Source organism: Ambystoma mexicanum, chromosome 4p, assembly GCF_040938575.1.
Source record: "Ambystoma mexicanum isolate Mex_15411 chromosome 4p, UKY_AmexF1_1, whole genome shotgun sequence".
Taxonomy (NCBI): Eukaryota; Metazoa; Chordata; class Amphibia; order Caudata; family Ambystomatidae; genus Ambystoma; species Ambystoma mexicanum.
Genome location: NC_090927.1, coordinates 1,002,766,912 through 1,002,791,928, shown reverse-complemented (window position 1 = coordinate 1,002,791,928; position 25,017 = coordinate 1,002,766,912). Strand labels below are relative to the sequence as shown.

Sequence of the window (25,017 nt, the reverse complement as noted above, 5' to 3'; positions counted from 1 at the left end):
GCTGAATAAAAAAAAAATAAGTTCTCACAAATCCAATGTTCAACTATGTACAACGAATGTTCAAAGGGTCTATGAGTCCAACGAAAAAAATGAAACCCATCAAACAAACTACCCAAGAAATAACTATAAACAAAAGTGTGGGGCATAGCCCAATCACCCCAAAATAAAGCAAAACGAAAATGAAACCGAACACTAAAAACTATATACAATGGCGGCGAGCTAGGCCGACGGCTCATTTTCCGATTTCCCGGGCCAAGGCATCATCGTCCTCTTCCATGGCCCCGAGGGTTCGCAGGGACGATGCCATGTTCAACTCCAACTCCCTGCGAATTGCCTTCTCTGCCCTGACCATTGTGAGCCGTGCCTCATCCGCCCGCTGCCGCTCCGCACCTATGGCCTGGCCCAACCGCTGCCACACGGAAGACACTCCCAATCCTGGGCCGTCCTGCCCTGTGGCCGATGCCTGCCCCTCGGATGTTGATGGCCACGAGCCATCATCGCTCCCACCTTGTTGCTGCTGTGCCTGTGCCATGGCTCTTGCTGCCTGCACGCCCTCCTCTGGCTGGGGTTCAGTTGTTGTGGTGGCCACCCCTGCTGGACGACCGACTCCCGACTGTGGCAGGGATGTGTCCTCCACCAGCCTGGCCGCTGGGTCAGAGGCAGCTCCACAGGGTACCCAGGTGATACATGGGTGGGAAGATGGCATGGAGGACGACTGGCGCATAGGGGGTTCAGGTGATGAGGGGGTCGGAAGAAGGTCCAGCATAGGGAGGAATCCAGCCCTGGTGACCCGTCCCAGTAGGTCAACGAGGCATCCGAGACGACCTGCAGTGTCTTCACGAAAACACTGCAGGTCACCTTGGTTGTAGGTCAATTGGTCGAATATAAATGGTCGACAGGACAAATGGTCGACATCAAAAGGTCGACAGCTCAAATGATCGAATTTTGTTTTTTCACATTTTTTTTTGTTGGGGGGACCCCCCCATCCCCCTTTTTTTTTGCTAAAAAACCCTTTTTTCCCCTAAACGAAAACCTAAAAAATATATATATATAAATAAAAAAAAATGTGATCATTTGTCCCGTCGACCATTTGTCTGTCGACCATTTGACTAGACACCGGTCACCTCGCATGCCCCGTTGACGCAACGCCATCCCAGCCAGGACAGGCTCAACTCGGTCCCGGATTGCCACATCCGCAGGGAGAGGAAGGCCAGTTGTTGTGCGCTCATCTCCTCCCTGAAAACGGGTCTGGATGTAGGCATCCCTGCTGGTGCAGGATGATGCAGTCACAGGATCGGGGACAGGATTACACACAGGCACCGCCGCGGCAGCCTGTGCTGCCTCCTGTCCTTGCCCCTGCACTGCACCACTCGCATCAGTGGAATCCCCACCTCCAGATCCAGTGTGTCCCTTCCACGGCCTCCTCCTCCACCAAACCCCCCACCAACCTGGATGACTCTGTGCTATCTTCCTCCGTCGGACCCTGTGGGTTATCAGCTGCCCCTTCTGCTGCCGAGGAGTCCACCTCCGACCTACGCCTCTTGGACCTACCCTCGGCAGCTGCGGCCTGGGACGCGGCACCAGACTCCTCACTCCCCGACGAGATGACAATCTGGGAGGGGAGCCGGGCCTTGCATCTCCGGCTGGTGGTGCGATCCCTGCCACTTTGCTCCACAGCACCCTCTCCGCCCTCTTCATCAGTTGACGCTGCAGACAGGGAGAGATAGGACACAGGCATCAGGGCACTGTAAAATGGACTGATACACACATGACAGTTGTACATGAGTGGCAGTGTAAAACTTCAGACATGGCATCACACTCCCCAACACACATGTCATTTCAACTCACACACATGAGCAAATAAACAGGAATATCGCACCAGGCAGCACCATCCATACACAAACAACAGCACGAGCAGCCAAAGGTGAGCCTGACGTCACATGCAAAACGGGGAGTGCACAACACATGCACACACGCCACCAGACTTACATGCATGTGTACATCTCCACCAACTGTCGCAGTGATGAGATCGCCATCCATGTCACATCTGGCATACAGCCTTCTACATGTCAGTGTCACATGCGTCCATGTTGCATCACAGTTGCACACTTGTCAAATACACACACATGCGCATGTGCATAGTGCAGATACATGCAGCATGAACCAGCATCCATGTGTGACACCACAACCATGCTGTGCATAGTGCAGATACATGCAGCATGAACCAGCATCCATGTGTGACACCACAACCATGCCACAGTACATACACATAAATGTTTACATGTGTGCACCCACACATGCATTTGGCCAGCATGCTTACCAACACATACAACATCGATATGTCTCACACGAGAGGAATCACATGTGGCAGGTTCACGTCCCTGTACATACAAATCCATACATGTCCCTACAAAGACAAATGTGCAACCTGCACACTCCTGGCACACCACAACACGCACAGCGTCCAATCAGTACGCATGTACACTTACCGCTCGACTCCAGACGGGTCTGCCTCTCAAGGACCTGGACGTGAAGTGCTGGGCGTATGCATTCCAGGACCCTCATTTGGTTGTTGGTCAGGTGGACCCGGCACCCCTTGGCATCTGCTGACTTCAAGAGGCGCCGGGCCTTGTTGAGGGTCCTGGACCTGAAGTCCTCCCAGCGCTTCCGGACGTGTTTGATCTCGCGGACTGCCACCCCCTCCTTGTTGATGGCAGTCACGATGTCCATCCAGATCCTCTTCCGTCCTTCATTGTTGGCACGCAAACTTCCAAAGAGGGCATCATACTGCCCCAGGACTTGCTCCACCAGGACACCAACTTCACTGGCACTGAAGCTGGTGGCCCTCTGTCTCTGTGGCTGGGGGTTGCCAGAGGTGCCAGATGGTGTTGTGTCCGACATGGAAACCCCAGAGGCAGGTGTGGGTGGGCAACTTGGTCCTGGGGCTGGGCTGTGGAGCGATGGTTTCCCAGTCGGGAGTCTTCAGTTCCAGCAGGGGTGGTCACAGCAACTGCACCCCTGCAGATGGCTGACGTGCAGGCAGCAAATAGCAGGGCACGTGGGCAGCACGCAGGCAGCAGCAGATGGCAGGTGGGAGCGTGCTCGGGGATCTGGGGTGCAGGAAAATGGCCTTCGGTCAGGAGCGTGGTCTTCCGTGTGTTGTTGCGTGGCCAGCTTGATACGGAGTGATTTGGCACGTGAAAAAATTGCACGTCAGTGTGAAATTCGAGGAAAGGCTCTTAGCGCGTAAGCGTGTCTGTGACGTTATGCGCGCGGGCGTTTCCCACAACACGGTGCATGTTTATTGTACACGTGAAAAAACTGCACGTCCGGGTGTCACTGCGTGTGATTGGAAGAAAGCCCCTTCGCGCGTAGGCGCCTAAGTGACGTCGCACGTGTGGGCTGGCTTAAAAGGTACGCGTAGGACGCCATTTCCTTGTACATGCTTTTTGTGGAGAGCGAGCGGGTGATTCTTGTACTTGTCGGTTCACACGCGATTACTTCACAATGGTTCCAGTTCGTACTCCCTGTTTCCACAGGCAGCGTTCAGTTCTTCTTTTGGCGGGGGTGTTGCCAACGCGCACACGTGCATCTTTTTCACGTTCTTTTTCAAGGCAGACGGTGAGTCGCACACGTATTTTCCAACTGTGGTTGCCCCCGTGTGTCGCGTACCCCTTCAGAGGTCATTGTAGGCTGCGTGTATCACACGTACGCTTATTTCTGTGTTTCTGGGTGCCACAGCATAGTGCGGGTTCATTTTTCCACGCACGTGGTCTACCAGGGGTTGCATGCACGTTTATTTTTGTTTTTGGGGTGCCTGTGCATTGCGTGACCTGTCATCTTCCCCCAGGGGTCACAGACAGCCTTGCTAGAGCACTAGGGTATGAATTCCATCTAGTACCCTACCCCTTTCACCCCAATTGCCCAGGACAATTGTTTACTGCAACTCCCATACGCACAACAACATCAGTGCCATGGTTGGTAGGTGACCAAGCAGTAAGGGAGGCAAAGGTGGCCGAGCTCAAAGAGGTGGGCGTGGTAGGGGACATGGCCAGGATTTGCAGGGTGCCCCTAGAGCCCAGTGTGTGGAGGACCAATCGTGGCCACCTATGCCCCCCCCAATGGTTGTGGGAAATGTAGCTGACACCATCCCAGCTCAGCCCTTGTTAAACCGGCCCATTTTTTCAACTGAACCGGCACAAGTCTACGCCACGTGTAGCCGTGAAAGTTGCTGTCACCAGATCCAAGTAGCCAGGGTGAGGAGGCTGCAGGGGCAGCTGCAGCTCAATCCACCCCAGCTCCGAGTCTCCCAGCTGGGACAGTGTCGGTCCAAGTCTATCACACCGACGTTGGTCAGGCCAACATCACCCTGCAGCCAATGCCTGCACCGAGACCTATGGTCATTGTGCCTCTGCATACTTCGAGTACCCAGTCCACCTGCGCTTCTGCCCCTACCAACCAGAGCGGCGTAAGCAACTCAGGATCCGCACCACCTTCCAAGAAGAAGAGGGTGCTCTTGCACTACAGGCTGGGACCCCAGACACAGCTACACAGTCCGGCACGTCAAGGAAGCCTATCTTCAATGACGCCGAACTAGATGCATTTGTGGGCTATGTCTCGCCCCATAGCCGCGAAATGGTGGTGACTGCAGGGTGCAAGACTACGCCTGCTCAACGTAGGGCCCACTGGCAGACCATCGCGGACCACATTAGTGCCCTTGGATTTGTGAGGCGCACAGCTGATGATTGCTACAAGCGGTGGAATGACCTGAAACGCAGAGCAAAGAACAAGCTGGCTTGCAATCATGCCTCTACTCTGGTGACTGGCGGTGGGTCTCCACCAGAGGACGACCAACTCACTGAACATGAGTCTGTCGCTGGAACCTTCGTCACAGAGGAAACGATCTGAGGCGTGGGAGACCTACCAAATCTTAAAGCAATGTCCGGTGGGTGCCCATGCATGTGTGTGCAATCCATTTGTATGTTGCTTGAAAGATGTGTTCAGATTGAGTCTGTGTAGCCATGACTGGTATGGGACACCCATGTGGTTCCTCCAAACCATTCCCTGGCCTTGGGTTTGGGTATGACAGTATCCCTTCTAACCGCAGTAGCCAATTTGCACCAGACTACTGCAGTTGCCCTTCAACCGTCATCTTGCAACAACATTGTTCGCAATGTTTTCCTGTTCATTCAGCTGGATTGTTTCAATCCTTGCCATTTTTGCAACGCTTTTTTCTGCCCTACTGCCACAAATGTGACATACTTCTGTCATAGATTACACCCCACAATGGCCCACATTTATTACCTTGTTATGTGAATGATTTAAACATTCAGGCTGATTGAGTAATTGCCTGCACACTACTGTGGGCGCATATAGCAGTTGCCCACCAGAGCGGTCAAGGGAGCGAAAGCGTGACTTGAGCACTCCGAATGTGTGCTCCACTATGCCCCGGGTTGCAATATGGGTTGTGTTGTATCTTACCTCAGGTGGTGTGGTGGGGTTCTGAATTGGCGTCATCGTGTAGGTGCTCAGAGGGTAGGCACTGTCCCCTGGGGAGGTGATGATGGGTATCATTAGTGGGGTTGTCACATTACTCAGTATCTGACATGCATGCATGTGCAGAGGCATTTATACTCACCAATCAGCCATGTGTCGCCATGCCGCCCAGCTTCTAGGTCCCGGTTTAGGGGTGACATTCTGAAAATAAAACTATCATGGGTGGACCCTGGATAGTTGACATATACTGAGGTGACGATTCCCTTGTCATCACATACTACCTGCACGTTGATGGAATGCCAGTGCTGGCGCTTTCTATATATGTGCTCACTTGCCCTGGGAGGACGTAGAGCCACATGGGTGCAATCAATGGCACCTAGCACTTTGGGGAAGTGTGCCACCCCGTAAAAGTCCTGGACGGCAGCCTGCCTTTCTGCAGGTGTTCTGGGCATGTATATGTGCCTGCGGACTGAGGGGCGTGCAGTCATGATGGCTAACACCTGGTGTAGGCAGCGTGACTACGTGGCCTATGACACCCCCCCCACTATGGCACTTGTCCGTTGAAATGAACCAGTAGCCAAGAAGTACAGTACATTGAGCACCTTTTCCAAGGGGCTCAGTGCTTGGGAGCACAGGGTGGGTGATGTGAGGACATCCTCCCACTCACTCACCAGGTCGAGTATTATGTGTGGTGGAAACCTGTACCTCCCTCCCATACACCTGGTCATCAGGCATCCCAAAAAGGCTGGTCCTGGGTGAAAAAAATGCAGGGCATGGCTATCCTCCTCCTCCTCCTGCGGTGTCCCACGACCACTGCTGCGAGGAACGGTATATTCATCGTAGCGTCTGAGCTTGTTTGTTGTTTGCGCGCACTTTTATGCTGCGCAGGGCCGCTTATGCCTGCTTCCTGCTGGCGTACGTGTTTCCGGATTAGCGCGTCTTTTTTGGAGAACGCCTTTCCCCTGTTCGATTCCATGAATACGTGTTGTTGGCGCGCGTGTGGGCGTTGCAAGCATTTACCTCCTGTACTTCCCCCGTAACACCCACATTTTCACGCTTTGTTCCCCATTCCGTGTGTTACGCCCCGTGTTACGCCCACTTTTGTTGTCTGCGCTGTGTGCGCTTTCACTGTGCGCGTAGCGCACGCCGTTTAATGACGTGTGCGCCACCCACGATTTTAGTGCACATCCCAGGATTTACACGCGGACTGACTTCCATGAATCGATGTGCGCGGCTTTGACACACTTGTGCTGCGATTTTCAAGCTTGCGCTGCCATTTTCGGCGCACATTAATTCCATGAATCGACCTGTAAGCTTCCACACAGTTTGCAGCCTCAGTCTCCTCATTCCTAATGCCATCAACATTTTTGATACATTGGATGTGCAAAACCATTATATTTGTCAATTTATATGTGCCTATTCCCAATTGGAAGTAGTAGTCAATATGCATAAATCAGTAAACACACTGCAGAGTGATAGGAATGTAATGTTTCATAGGGATTGAACTCCCTGCATACGTTTCCCAGTGCCATTACCCTTCCAAATACTCTTGGCTTTATTGCTCCTATTCCACTCTCTCCTGTCTTACTGATATCCTGTTCCCTGTCCTTCACTTCATTGCAAGCCCTGCACGCCCCACTTTCAGAGCTCCGATAATGGCAAAAACACAGATATTGAAGGTTAGGAAGTCCAGAGGTGCAAGTGTGGTTGTAGGAGATGTTAACTTTGTTCTAAAATGATAAAGTACTATTTGCTATAATGGACAACTCCGATAAATATAAACTTAACAATAAAAAAGTGTTGCCATCTATGTCTTTTGTTTTGCTATGGTTTGTGCTCTTTAGGGGCTTGGGGGCGTTGTGTTGCATTCATTCAGTAGACTAAGGGATTCATTTTATTGATTTTATTTTTAAAGTTCTTATTGGTTTACAGACTAAACCATAGAAGCGCTGCCTTCACTGCTACACTCCCGCATGTGGTAAGCCTGATGACCAGCATTTGCCAAAAAATGTATCAATTGCTGTGATCCGCGCAAAATATACCTTTCTGCATTGCCCAGTCCTCACTACTGACCATCAGCATTGACCATATAGGAGGAATCCATCTTAAAATGGCAGACGGCGCTTTGTTTAAACGTTGCTAGGCAACTTGCCCAGCTGAGCCCTGCATGCCGATTGGTCGTCCCGATCTACTTCCTTCGACCGAAATCACCGGAATGCGTCAGCCGGCCGTTCTACCAAAGGCCCTCTACTTAAAGCCAGAGCCTGTCTGTGCCTGTTCCATCTTCAAGCAGCATCTGCAGCTACCTCGGGAGGGCAGGAGCCCACCCTGCACCTACACCGCCCGTTTCAGGAGAAGCGCGGCCTTCACTGCTACACTCCTGCTCGTGGTAAGCCTGATGACCAGCCTATGCCACAATATGAATCAATTGCTGTGATCCGCGCAAAATATACCTTTTTGCATTGCCCAGTCCTCGCTCCTGACCATCAGCATTGGCCGTACACGAGGAATCCATCTTAAAATGGCGGACAGCGCTTTGTTTACACATTGCTAGGCAACTTGCCCAGCAGAGCCCTGCGTGCCGACTGGCCATCCCAATCTACTTCCTTCGACCGAAATCACCAGAAGGCGTGAGCCAGCCCTTCTACCAAAGGCACTCTACTTAAGGCCAGAGTCTGTCTGTGCCTGCCCGTGTGGGGACGCGGGGCACAAGGCCCTGCACAACCCCAACCCAGCCTCGTCACAACTGCAACCCTACCTAACAACCAATTTACACAGTCCAGAAACACCCAGCGAGCCGAAATCCAATGACTGCCATAATCTGCGTATACTGCGGTAAGAGGATCCCCCTGGCACCAACGTCTCCACCATAGCGCCATACCACCACTACTGACTGTACATTTCCTGTGCCCCACGTAACTAACTTCCACAACAATTATTGTTGCTAAAGGATCCACGTGACTAATCATGTGCCCTATTTTCAGCAAGCACCTCACTGTTTGGTGAGAAGTGTCAGCCTAACCTGCCACTGAATACACTGTGCCAATCATAACTTGTGCCTGTCCTTTAGCATACCCTGCATTTGCTCTACGCCATCTGCGCACAAGTCTATACTTATTTCTTTCACAGCATATTATGCACTATTGAAGTACATGCCTGCCAAACCTGCCGCGTATACACTGATTGCCTGTGCTTTATCTCTTGCATATGCTGCATCTGTGCGATGCCATTGCGCATGAGTCTGAACTTGTCTTTTCGTAGCATATTATGCATTATTGATGTTAGATGCCTGCAAAACCTTCCGTCGTATACACTGTGATAGCTTGTGCCTTATCGCTAGTACACACCACATCTGTTTGATGTCACTACGCATGAGTCCCAGTCTTAGCATACTCTACACTATTGAAGTCAGCTGCCCGCTAAACCTGCCAGCTAATTTATCTAACCATGTCTATGCACAACGCCAGCCTCTTGCAAAAGTGGTGTCTTTTGTCCAACTTCACCTTGGCTTTACCAACCCTCCTCTTCCTACAAACCACAGCCTTCAGATCCTGCAAAATTGAAAATAATGCCAGCACCATGCTACACCCTGCCCTCCCCTCAACAAGAGCACTGTCTCATTATCCATGTCGGATGCCTTACTTCACCATGATTCCATAGCACCCACACAATTTCTGCCTTCACTCACCTTGCACCAACCTTATCTTGCATCCACTCTAGTAAATGACACTAAAACTTTCTCACTAGCATTTGTATTGGTATTTATTATTTTATTTGTATTGCGCACCTGGCCCGGGGGCATCTGGGTGCATATACAGCCTTATGGATCCAACAGTATGCCACCAGACCCACACCGAATCAACCATGCACCTTAACCATCAGAAATCTCAGATTAGGATCTAGACTTAAATCATACTACCATCCTCAACTACCCACAACCAAACCTTCAACCAAGACCACAACCACTAAAACACTGAATCTCACCACAAACTCTGATTCATTCCCTCCTACTATGACCTCAACCGGCCCAAATGAGCCTAGTAACAATATCATCCCAATCAAAAGAGCTCTAATCAATGCTAGATCACTAATAGCACATGCCCTAGATGTGGCTGACCTCATCACTGCCAACCAACTTGACTTCCTAGCTGTAACAGAAACCTGGCTGCATGCCGCAGCAGGCTCCTCACTCGCCCTAGCCTTCCCAGACAACTATATGATTACCAGACTTGACAGAGAAACTTCCAAAGGCGGCGTCATCGCCGTCATCAGTAGGACTGATCTTGGACTAAGAGCCATACCCCACCACACATTCCCACCTGCTAAACTCCTTTCTCTAAAACTCCCTCTCTCAGCCTCTCGCACCTTAAAGATTCACCTGGTTTACAGACCACCTGGACCCACATCATCATTCGAAGATGACATAATACAACTCCTTGCCACCGACACCAAACCTAGCTCTCAAATCCTTATACTGGGCGACCTCAATCTGGACTTACTCGACCCCAACGATATTGCGGCCATATCCCTAGCCAACTAATTCTCAGAACTAGGATTCTCCCACTGCATCAACAAACCCATGCACAACAAAGGCAGAATCCTCGACTGGATTGCTGACCTTAACTGCGAAACTAATATCTCCAACTCACCATGCGCCTGGGCAGACCATCACTCGATACTGTTCACCATACAATCTTGCACGCAACCGAACACAGTCAAAGCCATAGCTCCCCCAGCTCTAACAAGAAACAACAAAAACATCACATTAAAAAACATACTTCCTCTCCTACAACCTATCCTAAATCATACTAACACTGAAACGGACCCGGCCTACTTCGTGGACCTTTACAACCAGACGCTCCACCGACCAATTGATGCCATTGCGTCATTAAAATCCAGGAAAGGCAAGCCTCAAGCGCACCTTAACAACTAGTTCACCCCTAGCCTCAAAAAACTAGGTGACAACAAAAGAAAGGCTGAATCTGACTGGAAAAAGCACCCTACAGCTTCCAACAGAGACACCTTCCTAAAAACCTCAAAGGAATACTACAAACAAAAAGTGAATCCTTCAACAATAGAACAACTAATGCCAAATCCAGCTCCAAAGAATTATTCAAAATTCTAAGAGACTTGGAATCACCCATCCCTCCTATTGACACTTGCATCAAAGACAAGACCTGGTGCTCCAAAATACAATCAGACCTTCTATTTGTATTTTATTTATTTGTAAAGTGCGCCGAGCCCAGGGGCATCAGGGCACATAATCTTATAGAGAACAGTTACAGTTAGATACAGTAGCGAAGGAGCTGGGCTCAACCTGTTTACAGAAACATACAGATATGAACCAGTTAACAGTATGACAACCTACGTTAAGTACAAGGCAACATATACAATATGACAATAAGGCAATATGGTCGCAAGCTCAGTGTTAGGGACAGCAAGGCCGTATCAGAGATAGCACAGCAGGTATATCGATTGTTTTGTGCGAAGAGCCATGATTTATTTGGTTTTGTTCTTGAAAGATTGGAAAGAAGGCTCATTCCTGGTGGCATTAGGGATATAGTTCCAGAGCTTAGTGGCCAGGACAGGGAAGCTCACACCCCCTGCTTTTTGTAATTTGAATCTGGGAAGGGATAGGCTGTGGGTTTAGGCCGCTCTCAAGGGTTGAGTATAAGTGTGGAGTGTGAGGCGGTTGGATAGATAGGAAGGGACCTTGTTAGCCAGGCACTTGTGCATCAAAGCAAGAGTTTTCAGTGAAATTCTGTGCTTGACAGGAAGCCAATGAAGATTAGTTCTGTGGGCGGAGATATGGTGGTTTCTTGGACTATTTAATGCCGCTCGAATGGCATTGTTCTGGGTAATTTGCAGTTTGTTAAGGTTGGACAGGCTAGTCCCAAGAAAGAGGGCACTACAATAGTCTATCTTGGACATGATGAGAGTTCTGGCCAATATGCCTTCTAGACAAAATATCGCTGCTACAGACTGAAAAAACGTAACATCTCCTCTGACTCCAACCTTAAACCATCTCGATGCCAAGGTGACATTTGTCATGCAACTATCATTAAAGAAACAGTGAAAGTTCTGGCTCCCGCCATCGCATCCTTCATAAACTCCTCCTTCGAAAACCAGTATAGTCCCCAACAACCTAAAAGATGCCTGGGTTCTCCCATTCCTGAAAAAGCCGAACCTAGACCCCGATACCCCTACCAAATACAGACCATCACAACAGTCCCTTTCTTGTTGAAAATTCTGGACAGGGTAGCCTATCTGCAAATACAGGCTCACCTTGAAACAAATAACCTCCCCAGCCTCAGACAATCCGGGTTTAAACCCAGACATGGCACGGAAACTGCACTAATAGACCTTAAAACACAGATTGATGAGCAAAAAGACAGAGGCAACATAACTCTCCTCCTGCTGCTAGATTTATCAGCCACGAAGTCCTATGCAACCACCTCGCCTCCTCAGCCCACTTCTCTGAAAAAGCCCCTGCCTGGATACAATAATTTCTAGACAAAAGAACAATGAGAGTCTTCACTGCCACAGCTGCGGCCGGCCCAGCACCAGTCACATGTGGCGTATCACAAGGGTCCTGCGGGTCACTAACACTTTATGATACATTCACCAAGCCACTGTTTGATGATCTGAACCGCCTGGGTGTCACCTACACTAACTATGCAGATGACACCCAGGTCCTCATCCCGATCTCTGGCAACTACGACGACAACGACTCTGCACTAGTGAACAAAATATATTTCATCATGCAGGCATGGATGGCCGCACATGGCCTCTGCCTCAATGATGAGAAGAAACAACTGTTACTGACCGGCTCCCAAGCCAACCTAAACAAACTAGACACATCCTTTAACTCATTCACCATAGACGGCATAATCATCCAGTCTCCAAAAACGTCAAAACACTTGTCATCTATCTTGACTCCACCTTAACCTTGACAAAACAAGTGAATGCTACAGCCTCAGCTACAGCGTACACTTGTAAACTAATAAATTAATGCAGACATTTCCTTTCCCCAGCAAACTGCTTAACCATAGCCAGAGCGCTTATATTATCCAAACTGGATTACTGTAATGCACTCTACCTAGGGACCAGCAAATGCAACCTAAACAAGCTTCAGGTCCTGCAAAACAACGCCCTCAGAGCAGCCTCCAACATACCCAGATGTCACCATATCTCTGAAGCCAGACGTAACTCCCGATGGCTATCTATCACAAGCAGAATTTCACACGCAAATGCTTATCCAAATCAGCACCTGATTACCTGGCATGCAAATTCACCAAAAGGCAATCCAATCGAGATCAGCCTAATTGAGCTCTCTCCTAATCCCGAGGTACAACCGCCAAAAATCAGAGGGCAGCAGATTACCTGTCCTTGCCTCCAAATTATGGAACTCCATACCTTCTAACCTAAGATCTGAACCTTTGTTCACATTATTTAAAACCAAAACCAAAAACTGCCTTGCCTCTGAGGAAGCTAGCTAGCCTCCGAACAAACAGCGACACTTCTGTATATAGCTGTATTTTGCTCATGTAACTTTCTGCTTATGTAAACCTGCACCTTACACCTTAATGTATATATCGTTGCTCTCTGCTATATGTATGTACTCTGTCACTGTAACCTTGCACTAATGTAACCGAAACAATGCGCCCAGATGCCTGAGCGCTAGGTGCGCAATACAAATAATAAATAACTACATATACAAATATACACTTTAAATCCAAGAAACAACACTTGCAATGCAAAAAGTTAAAAATACAAGACACTTATGTTTATAAATGATGAATGTATTTTCTGTTGAAGTTGTTATACACTATTGGTGATGCATTTGGAGAATCTTGGGTAGATTTCTTTACATAGGTGGTATTTAGTATTAAAATGACCTCTATTAAAATCAGTAGTTTGTAATATAGAGGAATGGGAGCAATATTATAGCTTAAAAGACTGCTTCAGTGGTCAATATTGCAGAATAATTTCTGCATCTAAAGTGGTACTGACCCCTCCTGCAGTCTAGAAGTTGGCAGACCCTAAAACTACTGAGGTGGTGATAGGGTACAATATAAAAGCGCATTAACATAACATGGAGAGAACATTGCTGAATACATTTGCACGTTGGATATCATATTCCATTAGTGCCTGGCAAGGGTCAATGAGCTTGTTACAAGCAAGCTCATTGGCCCTCACCAAGGCCTTATCACGCTGAGAAGGCTCTGAAGCCTCTAATTCTCCGCCGCAGCCCGGGTTCCTTCCTGGAGTGGCCGCCATGGAAGGGGAGAAGGGACTACTCCCCTTCCATGACGTCCATTTTCTTTATTTATTATAGCCGCCACGGAAAGGGAAAACAGTCCGCCGTGGGCATTTTCTTTTTTTTTGGCTGTGAAAGGCAATGTGTCTCACAATTGAAAAAAGAACACTATTAGAACCCCAGTCTAACAGGCTGGCATAATAATGGCAATAAGCCCCTCACCAGTGGGCCATTACCGCCTTCAGTAATGCTCCTGGGGCCTTCGGTAAGGCCCTCGCTACAATCGGGTCTGTAACTAGGTGTCCTGGGGGCATTACCTTATGCAGTAATGCCCCGTCGGCTCAGGCCTTATTGCCTTAGTAGTGCACACGTTTGAGTCAAATATTTTGCAAATGCCCAGATAGACATTGAGCTAATAAGAGGCCTTGCAGATGGAATGTACTTCCTGGTGTAGGCAGAGTAATTATCTCTGGTAGGGGTTTGGATGTTGGTAATTGGTGCATGGACGAACGGTCTGCTAAAAATCAGATTGTGGAGGTTGAACACTGCTCAACCTTCACCTACCCTGCACGCATTTCCCCTTCGTTTGGAATTCAGAGGTGTGGAAAGCATTTGCAAGCTTGGCAACTGTTGTCAGCATGATTAAAATGGGATAAAAACAGATTTTTGACACCATTCTAAACATTTATTTGGCTGGGAGGAGGGGAAAAATGACTTACATGAGCTAATATTTATTATTGACCAAACTACCATATCATTATTCCTTGCCACCATGATCTCCGCTCCCACCCCATCCATCTCTTCTCCCTCCATCTAGTATGGGAGAGTCTACCTAAGAGGCATCCCTTTCCCCCAGATGTATTTATTTTTTTATTTCTATGTAACATTAGTACCCGGCGAGGGTCAATGCGCTTGTTACAAGCAAGCTCATTGGCCCTCGCCCGGGCCTTACCATGTCGAGAAGGCTCTGAAGCCTCTGCTTCTCCAGCGCGGCCCTGGGTTCATTCTCGGAGTGGCTGCCATGGAAAGGGAGAAGGGAATACATGTAGTCCCGTCTGTGTGTTCCAAGTGCGGCCATTTGTTTTGTTTACCTTTTCTTCCATTTACTTTAATGGCCATCATGGAAAGGGAGAAGGGAAAAGGACTACATGTAGTCCCTTCTCCCCTTCCATGGCAGCCATTTTCTTTGTTTACTATGACTGCCACAGAAAGGGAAAACGGACTAGGTTTCCTAGTCCGGTGCAGCCATTTATTTTGTATTTATTTTTTTCGGCTGCGAAACGCAATGCATCATGCAACTGAAAAAAATCCACCATTAGTACCCCGGTCTAACGGGTACTAACTAAGCTCGGGCCTGTAACTATGGGCCCCGAGGGCATTACCTTACGTGGTAATGACCTGCAGGCTCTGGGCTTATTGCCTTAATAAACAAGCTACCAAAGGCAGCTTCAATACACTTGGCATAAAGACAGGAGACTAAAAGGAGGCAGACTAAAAACCATTGGACAGTTAGTCTTTTCTGAATGCTAGGTGGCGGGAGGTCACTCTTAAATTTGGAGGAATGCAGTTCCAAAGGATTTCTTACAGTGCTGGGCTGCGCACAAACGGGGAGTGGAGATCAAATTAAGCATAGGCCATTGTTTTATGATGTAGTCTAGTCATTACTATAGCCAGATTTGTGAACATGGAAGATTTACATGACAATTTAAGTGTTCATGCTTTGCATAATTTATGACTGAATGTTCAGCGTGGAACTTGGGAATGGAGGAGCTCGGTAAACCAGAGTAGACCACATGAGAGCAGTTAAGACTTGATAAGATGATGTCCTTAACAATTGTGATCTTTTTGGCAGATGGCAAGATGGGAAGGTCTTTTCTGATGGCTTTCAACCTCAAGATGCCAAAAGAGTAGACCCCAGTCACTTGGGAGCGAGGAAGAGGTTGCTGTCAATGACTCCCAGGTGGCAGACCTTCAAGACATGTGGAGAGGATGCCCAAGCTTGTGACGCCAGGAAATGGAGAACAGTGGGGAAATCTGATGGCAAAGGAGGATGATCTCTGATTCTATTCCAACGTAAACACTGACATGGCGGACTTGCTTTAAATGGGAACTCCCAAAGAATTGCCTTTCACCCACCCCAAATACACCTCCTAAGTGAACATAATGTCAAATTTGCAATACATATCTCTATACATTTCGTCACCATCCCCCTGTTCACAATGTCGGTAATATAATAGTATTGCCGGTAAGATAGCTCAGCGGGTTGAGCACTCGCTGCTGCGATCTGAGCGTGATCTGCAGGTCGCAGGTTCCAATCCCGGCAAGCCCAACTTAGCTTTTTATCCTTCCAAGGTTGATAAATGAGTATCAATTTCGGGTGGGTGATATTGCATGTAAATATGTGCTCTGTAAAGCGCTTTAGATTAAAGGCGCTATATAAATAACACATCATTATGATTATCCAGTCCTTTCTGCCGTGTTGTTGTTACCTCCCACAAAGCATTCTCCCTTTCTTTTTCACCCATCAAAGCCTGAATCATGTTACACCTTTTCTGCAATTATACCATTTTAACCCATAGCCATTCTGTTTTTTTATTCCATCATCTCCAACTTGTGATCCAGCCTCCCAACTCTGCTCTTCCACATTCTCCTTCCCGACACAGCTTTTCACAGAAATCTATCAATGTTTCAGCTACTCCAACCCTTCCCTACTGCTTAACATTGTTTAGTGTTATTCTGCTCGGCCAGCTAGTGTAGCCTTAACTAAAATGTTAAACATTTTACGACAGATATGCTTTGTGGCTACCGGTATCACAGGAAGCATCAGGAGATAGACTTTTCTTTCTGCTTCTTTGGCTAAATCAACATTATTCGGTATCCCTACATATTATCCCCACCAAAAATATCGCCGTACATATGGTCGTTTGTCTCGCCATAGGCGATATTTTTGGGGGGGATAATTTGTGGGAACGGGTTTTGCAGGGGTGTCCACCGCACATTTAAAAATAATGCGGGGGTGTCCCCCGCAGGGTCCATGGCTCAATATTGCCACAAAAATACGGCGATATTTTTGTATCGCAATATTTATGCTGGGATATTAACAAATGGAACCCATTATTATTACTTCCCTTTTGTAGTGTTTTCATATGCCCCCATGCCAATCCAGGTCTAGATCACCTTCAATTTGCCCTTTTTAAAAACTCATCTCCCTTTCCCCCGTCAGTACATCATTTATCTTCTGGGACCAATAGAGTTTTCTCTTTGCCATAGAAAAACACTTGGCTCTCCATTAGTGCCGCTTATTTGGTCACTTATTTGTGCTTTCCTTTCTCGCTCCCACAGCTTCCCAAAAAAGTGTATTTTCCCTCAGCAGTTAACTTTCAGCTAGTTGTGACTGGGAAGCATAACACTTCTCTCTCTTCTCTTGACCTTCTCAAATGTCTGCCCTTTTCATACAATCAGGAACAAAAACAGTATTTTGGTGGTAGTATCGTTGTTGGGTCTGGTTTCTTTCACAAACGTTAAATATTTTGGAAACGATTGCCCTTCACAGGGCTCCTTGTGGTTGTTTTCTTACCGGATGAGCTATTGGTACAACAAATTGAGATAACAGTTTTTTGTTCCCCATCATTTTTCTTAACCATTGTGATGAATCCTGCGGAGTCGTCACTGATCTCCAGACTAAAGTCTCCTCCCATGTGGCCAAGGGAAGGCAGCAACTACCTGATCCTGACCCTAGGGGTGGTATTCTGAGTGTGGATCACATGGGAAGAGATGGCTGAAAGGGGAGAGTGGTGACTCTGTGAGAAGACAGGCAATAATATAACTCTTGATTGTGAAGACGATCCATTAATTCCAAGATTTTTGATGGCTTGTTGCCATTATTCAAAACCATCTGATTCTAAAGCCCCCAAAAATGCTATGTTTAAACAAAAAACTATTCAATCTTCATGCAGATATGGTGAAAGTAAAACATGTGAAACATCTAATGTTTATGGTAATTGTAATGCTATTACAACTGTTCAATCATGTAATGCAAAATCCATTAAAACCCCTTTGGACGCAAAGGTCCAGAAATCCTCAAATACTGTGACGAGGAATAGCAGCAAGGAGTTAATGTGGAAGAAATGTGACCTTGAGAACAATATGCAGTCTAGTTGCCACAAAGCTCATCAGCTGCACAGGACTTTTAAATGCCCAAATCACCTGCAGCTGAGAAGAGAACAGGGAGAGGAACGAGAACGTGGATGGAGATAGAAGGCACTTTGCAGAGTGCGAAAAGTGGGAAGTGTGACTGGTGGCAGAGGAAATACCACTAAGCACTGGGGGATTAGAAGCATGCCAGAAGTCAGCTGGTGGCGTTCGTGACATGCAGAGAGGAACTCCGGACAAAAGAAAGCAGAGGGTTCGCAGCGGTGTCATATGTGGAGACGCGGTCCTGGAAAGCAGCACCGGACTTGGCAGCGAAGGCTGCAAGAGCTGATGCGGAGACCCAGCGGGACTCTTCCACTGAAGGGGGGCCAGCCCCTTGCGAGCATCTCTAAAACGCTGCACAAAGAGCTGGTGAGCCAGCCTTACACTGAAGGGGACCCCGGGACGAACGGATATGCTACTAAACATATGAAATGTACTTTTAAAAAGCAAAATAATAGAATCAAATGTGGTGCAATTCTCCCGACATGCGATGTCAGTTGGAGGAGACCTGTGACCAGCATTGTCTTAGCCAAGAGACATTGCCAAAAGAACAACAGGGGCAATTATGGTGTGATACTCCTGACTTAAGGGATCAGTTGGGAGATAATGGAACACGCATTGGCCAGATTCAAGCAAGATAGTTGCCCTACTTGAACCTCTGTTCTGGAAATGACATTTGCTTTAGCATTCTGAAAAGTAGTAAAGACTTATATTGACCTTATTAAGACCAACACTTTGGAAAAGATACTTTGTTTTGCCAGCCTGAAAGAACAGAAAAGACTTCCTCTTTTCCATATCAATCTAATGGAAAGAACATGTGTTTTGTCATTTTAAGGAGAGTATGCGAGAAAGAGACATGTGTAATGCCTTTAAGAGACTGGCTTTGACACATAACATTGTGAATAGTTTGCCTGAAATAATCCAGGGCAAGGGAGCCAACCCTTGGATAAAAGAAGTGTTTTGTTGAAGTTATATGTTTGAGTTATTGCACTTTTCTGTTGGGTTGAACTATGAAAGATTTACCTTTCACATTTTGTTTGTATGTATTAGTGTGAGGATAAGATTGAGTTTGAACACAAGGTCCTCCTGTTTCAGTTTTATAGGAAGGGACATTCTTTTTAGGATAGGGAAAGTTAGGCCTTTATCTGAACACCTTTCTATTAATAAAATGGCTAATGTTGAGAATATCTCTGTGTGTCCGCCTCTCATTTCTGACCCCTCACACCATCCTTTTGTGTCCTTGGATGCAATTTGTGCCACGCACCAGAAACATTTCAGGACTCACTCTGGCAAACCCCAGGTTGCAATCCAAGAGGATACGATATAAGAAATCTTTTACAAAAGACTCACATTCCATAAAGAAACAAAGTGGGGAATCGGACACGCTTTATAAATATACTTGCCTTATTCAGGTGGAAGATCCAGACTAGAAGATCAGAGAACCAGTACTATTTAGCCCAGGCCTGAGATACTGGACTGGGGAGCTGCCCTAACTGCTCTGGAATTTCTGTAGTGTTTTATTTTATGGGAGAGCCTGCTGGCACCGCCCACTGTCTCCTACCGCAGCCCAATCTTTGTGCGTCTGTGTCTCTACACATGACCTTTCTCATCCCTTACCACATATTTGATAAAAGAAACAAAGCAATAGAGAATGGTTAAAAAGACTTACTAATAACAATAGTAGGCCTTCTGGATATGTTGGAACTATCAAAGTAGTTGGTAGTATAGAAACTATGCAATTTACCTTGGTTTGTTCACTGTCTGGGTCTTCGAGCCAGCAATAGGGATCTGAGATTTGACACCCATGATAGTCTTCTATCTGCAAAGGAAAAGTAATATTAGTCATATCTAAAAATACAGCAGTTCTATTGAATTGAATAAAAGAAAACAGAATTTCATTGAGATTACTGCTGGACTCATTCAATATTATACCTCTACTTTGTCATTTGCCACTCAAGACCAAGACTGTTTGATGTAGCTACCAGCTGATTTGAATGCATTGGCCCTCAAGGTCCATGCTAGAGCAAGGGTGTGCCCTGAAGAAGCATTTGCAATATAAGAAAAGCACATCCAGAAAATAACACCTGATCCCAAGACGCCGACAGCAATAAACGTCAAATGTGTTGTGCATAATGTGTCTGTGTATCATTAGAACTATTTACATCATTTTGTTATTATGATTCCAAATTGTCAATGCAATAAATCATTTGAAAACAGAAAATGAATTATCCTTTTCCATGCATTTGTCCTGGATAATTCTCACGTTGTCCCTTATTAATTACATAAGTGCTGAGGACCATTGTGCATCACAATCATGTATTCATGTGATGCTTATCAATTTGATAAATCATAATAAGACATAAGCCATTTAATGAGTCAACATAAGCCAGCTAACAGGTGTTTTACCTGCTCTGGGCTCTATCAAAGCTGTCTGTAATCTATCATTAGTACACAAGGGGAGTCAAAAAGAAAAAAGAAATTCCATAGAAAACATTGAAAACACAGAGACAAAACCAGAAAATGATAATAAATTCAACAGGGATAAGAAAGATCACGACAACGGGAAAGAAAAAAGTAAAAGAAAAAATAATACATTTGATTAATATTCAAATATGAGCATGTGCTTGCCAAAAATGTTTTACTTTGAACTCATCCTTTGTTTATATCGTGTTATGGACAGCATATCGGCCTTAGCCCATACTTTATAAATACTCAATGGGTGCTTAAAGTCTATTACTTGCTACTGAAGGCGAGCGTCCCCCAGATAGCACGATCCTCCCCACAATGAGAGACAATAATGGACACTCCCAAGATGGGAATAAGGCTAAGACAAAGTGTGGCTGAGCTTAAATGGGAGTTTATAAATCAGAATAGGGCATGCAAAGGACTCTGCAAATTCCGAGAGCGCTCTGTCTGACAATCGCAAAGACAGGCGTATATATTTACAAGATGCGTCATAAGGACCTACACACTATAGGGGGCACAAGTTCGTGGGGATTGGGTGGCGACGACTAACTATAGGTGTATCTGTGATGTGGTTTGCCCTGGTTGGTGGACGTCACTGGTTATCCACGTGGGCCAGACCGGGCCGGGCAGGTCAGCTGGGCTCATCTGGGCGGTGTTGTTGTGCCAGCCGTGACCAGTGTCAGTGATGAACGTCTTCCTTGGCTTTTCTGCCCTAAGGCTACACATACCGCATTCAGTCAATATTGCAATATTATCTTCCCCGGTAAATCTTCCAATAGGTTATTCTACAGGTTAATGCAACACAGGAGGAATGCACCTAGAGTGGGGTCTTTTTGGTGATACATCAATACATGGTTACCATTGTCCTGTTGACCGGGTACCATAGGTCGCAAGGTTGGGTCTCAGGGCAAGGGACGAGCTGTCTAAGTTATCATGTCCCGTTAGAAGTCATTATAAATGGGTTCCGGCAGTGTTGCTATAATATTGGGTGTCCTAATTTTACAGGGGCCATTAACCTGGGGTGAGCTGGTGGGTCGTGGAGCCTAAGAAAGGGCGCCTTCGGACCTGCGTTTATGGCTGGAGTTTACTGCTGGGTTGTAAATAATTCAGGTGGACGGCCGCGGCCCTGGGAGCTGCGGGGGAACATGAATGTTTGAAGCGGCTCCAGCCGAATTGGGGGAGGTAGAGCAGAGCAGCACAGGCCTCTGCTTTCCGTCTGGCAGGCTTCAATGGGGAGGAAGGGGGAATTGTCATGATGCCTACCCCCGGAGCACTAGGACAGGCCCAGCACCCCCGGGAGCAGGCATCATGCCCTCGGGTAAAAGCCCACCGGCCCCTAATAGGGGCTCTTTGGACTTTGTCCTGGCGCCTTTGGCGCCAGGCTCATGTTGGACATCAGTCCTGGCGCCATGGGCGCCAGGCTCATAAAAGAGGGTGTTTGGTGCACTTACCTGACGCAGACCATGCTGCATGTAGCCTCAAGCCAAATGAGGCTTAGGAGGGACTGTTTTATCAAAGGAACTATTTTACTTAGGTGGGGACCGTGGAAGAATACTTACCTGGAACTTCTTCCAAGGCTATTTAAGCCACGCCCGGACTGCCACACATGCTTCGCGTTGCTCTGCATCTAGCAGCTGAACGCTCACCGTGCCTGCTCCTGCATCTTGCCTCCAGCCACGCCCGCCTCGATCTTGGGATACCTGAAAGGAAGGAAGGAAAGAGAAAAGGTGAAAACCAAGAACTTAATCTAACTTCCTACCTGTGTCCGGAACTATCACGCCAGCGATCCTGAAGATAGACATTCTTTAAAAGCATTGCGCTACTTGTTGCAGCGCCGCGCATCACTCACCTGCCCCGTGGGCTCTTCACTTTCCACCGCGACCTTCTGGGCATTCCGCCACATCTCTGCACCTGCAGGGGAGAAGAAGAGACAAAAGGTGAGCAGGAGGAACAAATGAGGAAAGCCTGATTTTCCGTCACAAGTCTTACCTGGCCATATTTGACGGAACCACTCCTCATTTCGGGTCGGCGCCACTTCTTGGCCTGGTACCGCACCCCGGCCCCTAAGGGAAAAAAGAAAGACATTACTAGAGGGATTCAAAGACATTTAAAGGGATCATTTTATCACGAACTCACCTGAGTTTATCTCCGGCAATATCCCTCGAAGCATCACTTCCACTCTGCACCTGAAAATAAGGACAGATCGCAGGTTAAGAAAAGCAAACAAAGAGAAGACTCTACTCTGGAACTTTTTAAACTGCATACTTACGGCATTTCGCCTTCCGAAACCAGTGAAGTAACTGGTCAAATACGCGCCCCTGCACCAGAAGCAGGATGGAGAGCTTATCCATTCAAACATTAAGGTGAGCCTTGATTGGGGATTTCGGAGGTGGTCAGAGAAGAGCAAATGGGAGGTGGGAAGCAATCACAATACTCTGCAGACAGTTAATCCCCTTTCTCCACCTACAGAAAGATTTTTGTACGGGCAGACAAGCCAGATTTGGGGGTCCAGTTCAGTCGGTGTTTCAAATCCTGCGCATCACGCTTGAAGAGGTCACAGCAATCCAGACCAGGTCAGCGCCTCCGTGGGAGCCAGGTGAGTGTTACAGAACGCGAAGCCTTCCTACAAATTCCCACCCAGGCGCTATGGAAACTTCTGAGACTGATATGTTGGCCCAATTACTGGGGGAATTACGGGCCGAAAGTACATGCCGCTCGTCAAGAGACTAATGCCCTCAGGAGGGAAATAATCGTATCTAAGGAACGAACTGATGACCTGGCTAGACAGGTATTGCAAGGTCAAGCTGGGCAAACCCCTCTACCTGGTTCCGGGGGGAATTCCGTTCCTGTGGCTTCAAGTAACCCTGTGCAAATCAATCTACCTGGAAATATGCCGGTGGCCCCACCTGAACGCTTTGCTGGGGACCCCAAACGGTTCGCCGTATTCACGAATCAATGTCGTTTGCACTTCCTATGCAGACCTGGGGCCTTCCCTAAGGACCAGACCAAGGTAGCTTTTGTGTTGTCATACCTTAGCGGCTGTGCTGCCGATTGGTCAGTACCACTGGTTACTCAAGATGACCCAATCCTCCGGGATTTCCAAGGATTTCAAGCAAGCATGGAGAGATTATTTGCTCGACATTCTCAGGGACAAGCTCTGGATGATGAACTTCTATCCCTGCGACAGGGCAACCAAGACCTCCTCTCCTACATAGCAACCTTTAACAGACTAATCGTGGAAACTGGGTGGCCAGAGGATAAAAGAATCACATTATTCTATCGGGGTCTACACGGAGAACTTAAAGATGTCTTGGCCCAAGTTGTAAATCCGCCCCAAGAATGCACAGAATATATAGACTTAGTGGTCCAATTGGATCACAGGCTCCAAAACCGAAAAGCGGATTGGTCCAAGTTTGAAACCCGGGTGATGGTCAAGACCCACGTCACTCCCAAGGGTGCCGATGTCTCCGAGCCTATGCAAATTGGAGGGGTTAGAGGACCTTTAACCCAAAAGGAACGTGAAAGGAGGCGGCAGTTAAAATTATGTCTTTATTGTGGGAACTCTGGACACTTTCTACGAGATTGCCCGGCAAAACCGCCCAAGAAGGTGGTAGGAGCCGCTGATAAAAACCATGAAGACTCTGTTTCGGGAAACGACTCTGCCCGACAAGCGTAGGGGTCCGCTTGCCGAGCTTGAAAACGAACTCTCAGACCTCGCATTTCATTGTGCCAATGGTTCTCGTAGATCCGGAACAGCCTAAGCGGTTGCATGCAATAAAGGCATACATCGATAGTGGGGCTATAGGAAACTATGTGGATCGTGAATTGGTCTCTAGGATTAACCTCCCTCTGCGTCCAAAAACCAGCAAAGATGTCATCACCACAGTCGATGGAACTGAAATTGCCTCAGGACGGGTACACATTCCACTACGGAGGTGACTCTTATTGGTCCGGACGGCCATCGGGAGGCAGTTGTGTTTGACGTAATCAAGGCCCCACAGTTTCAGGTTATTCTTGGAATTCCTTGGTTAGAGACACATAATCCTCGAATTGATTGGCGAGCAAAGAGAATAACCTTCCCGGATTGTGCACAAATCTGCTACCCAGAAAATCTGAAGATTAGTCTAGCATCTGTAACCTCTGTCTCCATGCAACTACCTCCGGAATACCAAGACTTTCAGGACGTCTTCCAAAAGGAACAGGCCAACACGTTAACCCCCCACAGATCGTACGATTGCCAAATCGATCTGGTGCCCGGTGCACAACCCCCTTGTAGCAGGATGTATGCCCTTACTGAACCTGAGAATCGGAATTTGAGACAATATTTAGATCAATACCTAGCCAATGGTTTCATTCGCCCGTCAAAGTCCCCGGCATCCTCGGCTTTGTTCTTCATGCCCAAAAAAGAAGGCAACCTTAGAACTTGCATCGACTACCGCGCATTGAACCAGATAACGGTTAAAAACCGTTACCCTCTGCCTTTGATCCCTGAACTCCTTGACCAGGTGAAGGACGCTTGCGTATACAGATCTCCGGGGGGCTTATCATCTGGTGCGAGTAAAAGGCGGCGACGAATGGAAAACGGCCTTCCGTACAAAATA

The 25,017-nt window shown here is 47.5% G+C and overlaps 1 protein-coding gene across 1 annotated transcript in view; it reads right to left on the bottom strand.

Annotated features, from left to right (window-relative positions):
- PREP (prolyl endopeptidase) overlaps positions 1 to 25,017 on the bottom strand; it is a 1,557,310-nt gene that overhangs the window by 1,435,505 nt on the left and 96,788 nt on the right. Inside the window, exon 2 of the mRNA XM_069606586.1 lies at positions 19,695 to 19,769. Within this exon, the coding sequence (XP_069462687.1) occupies positions 19,695 to 19,769 (75 nt within the window). The remainder of the gene's footprint in view (positions 1 to 19,694; positions 19,770 to 25,017) is intronic.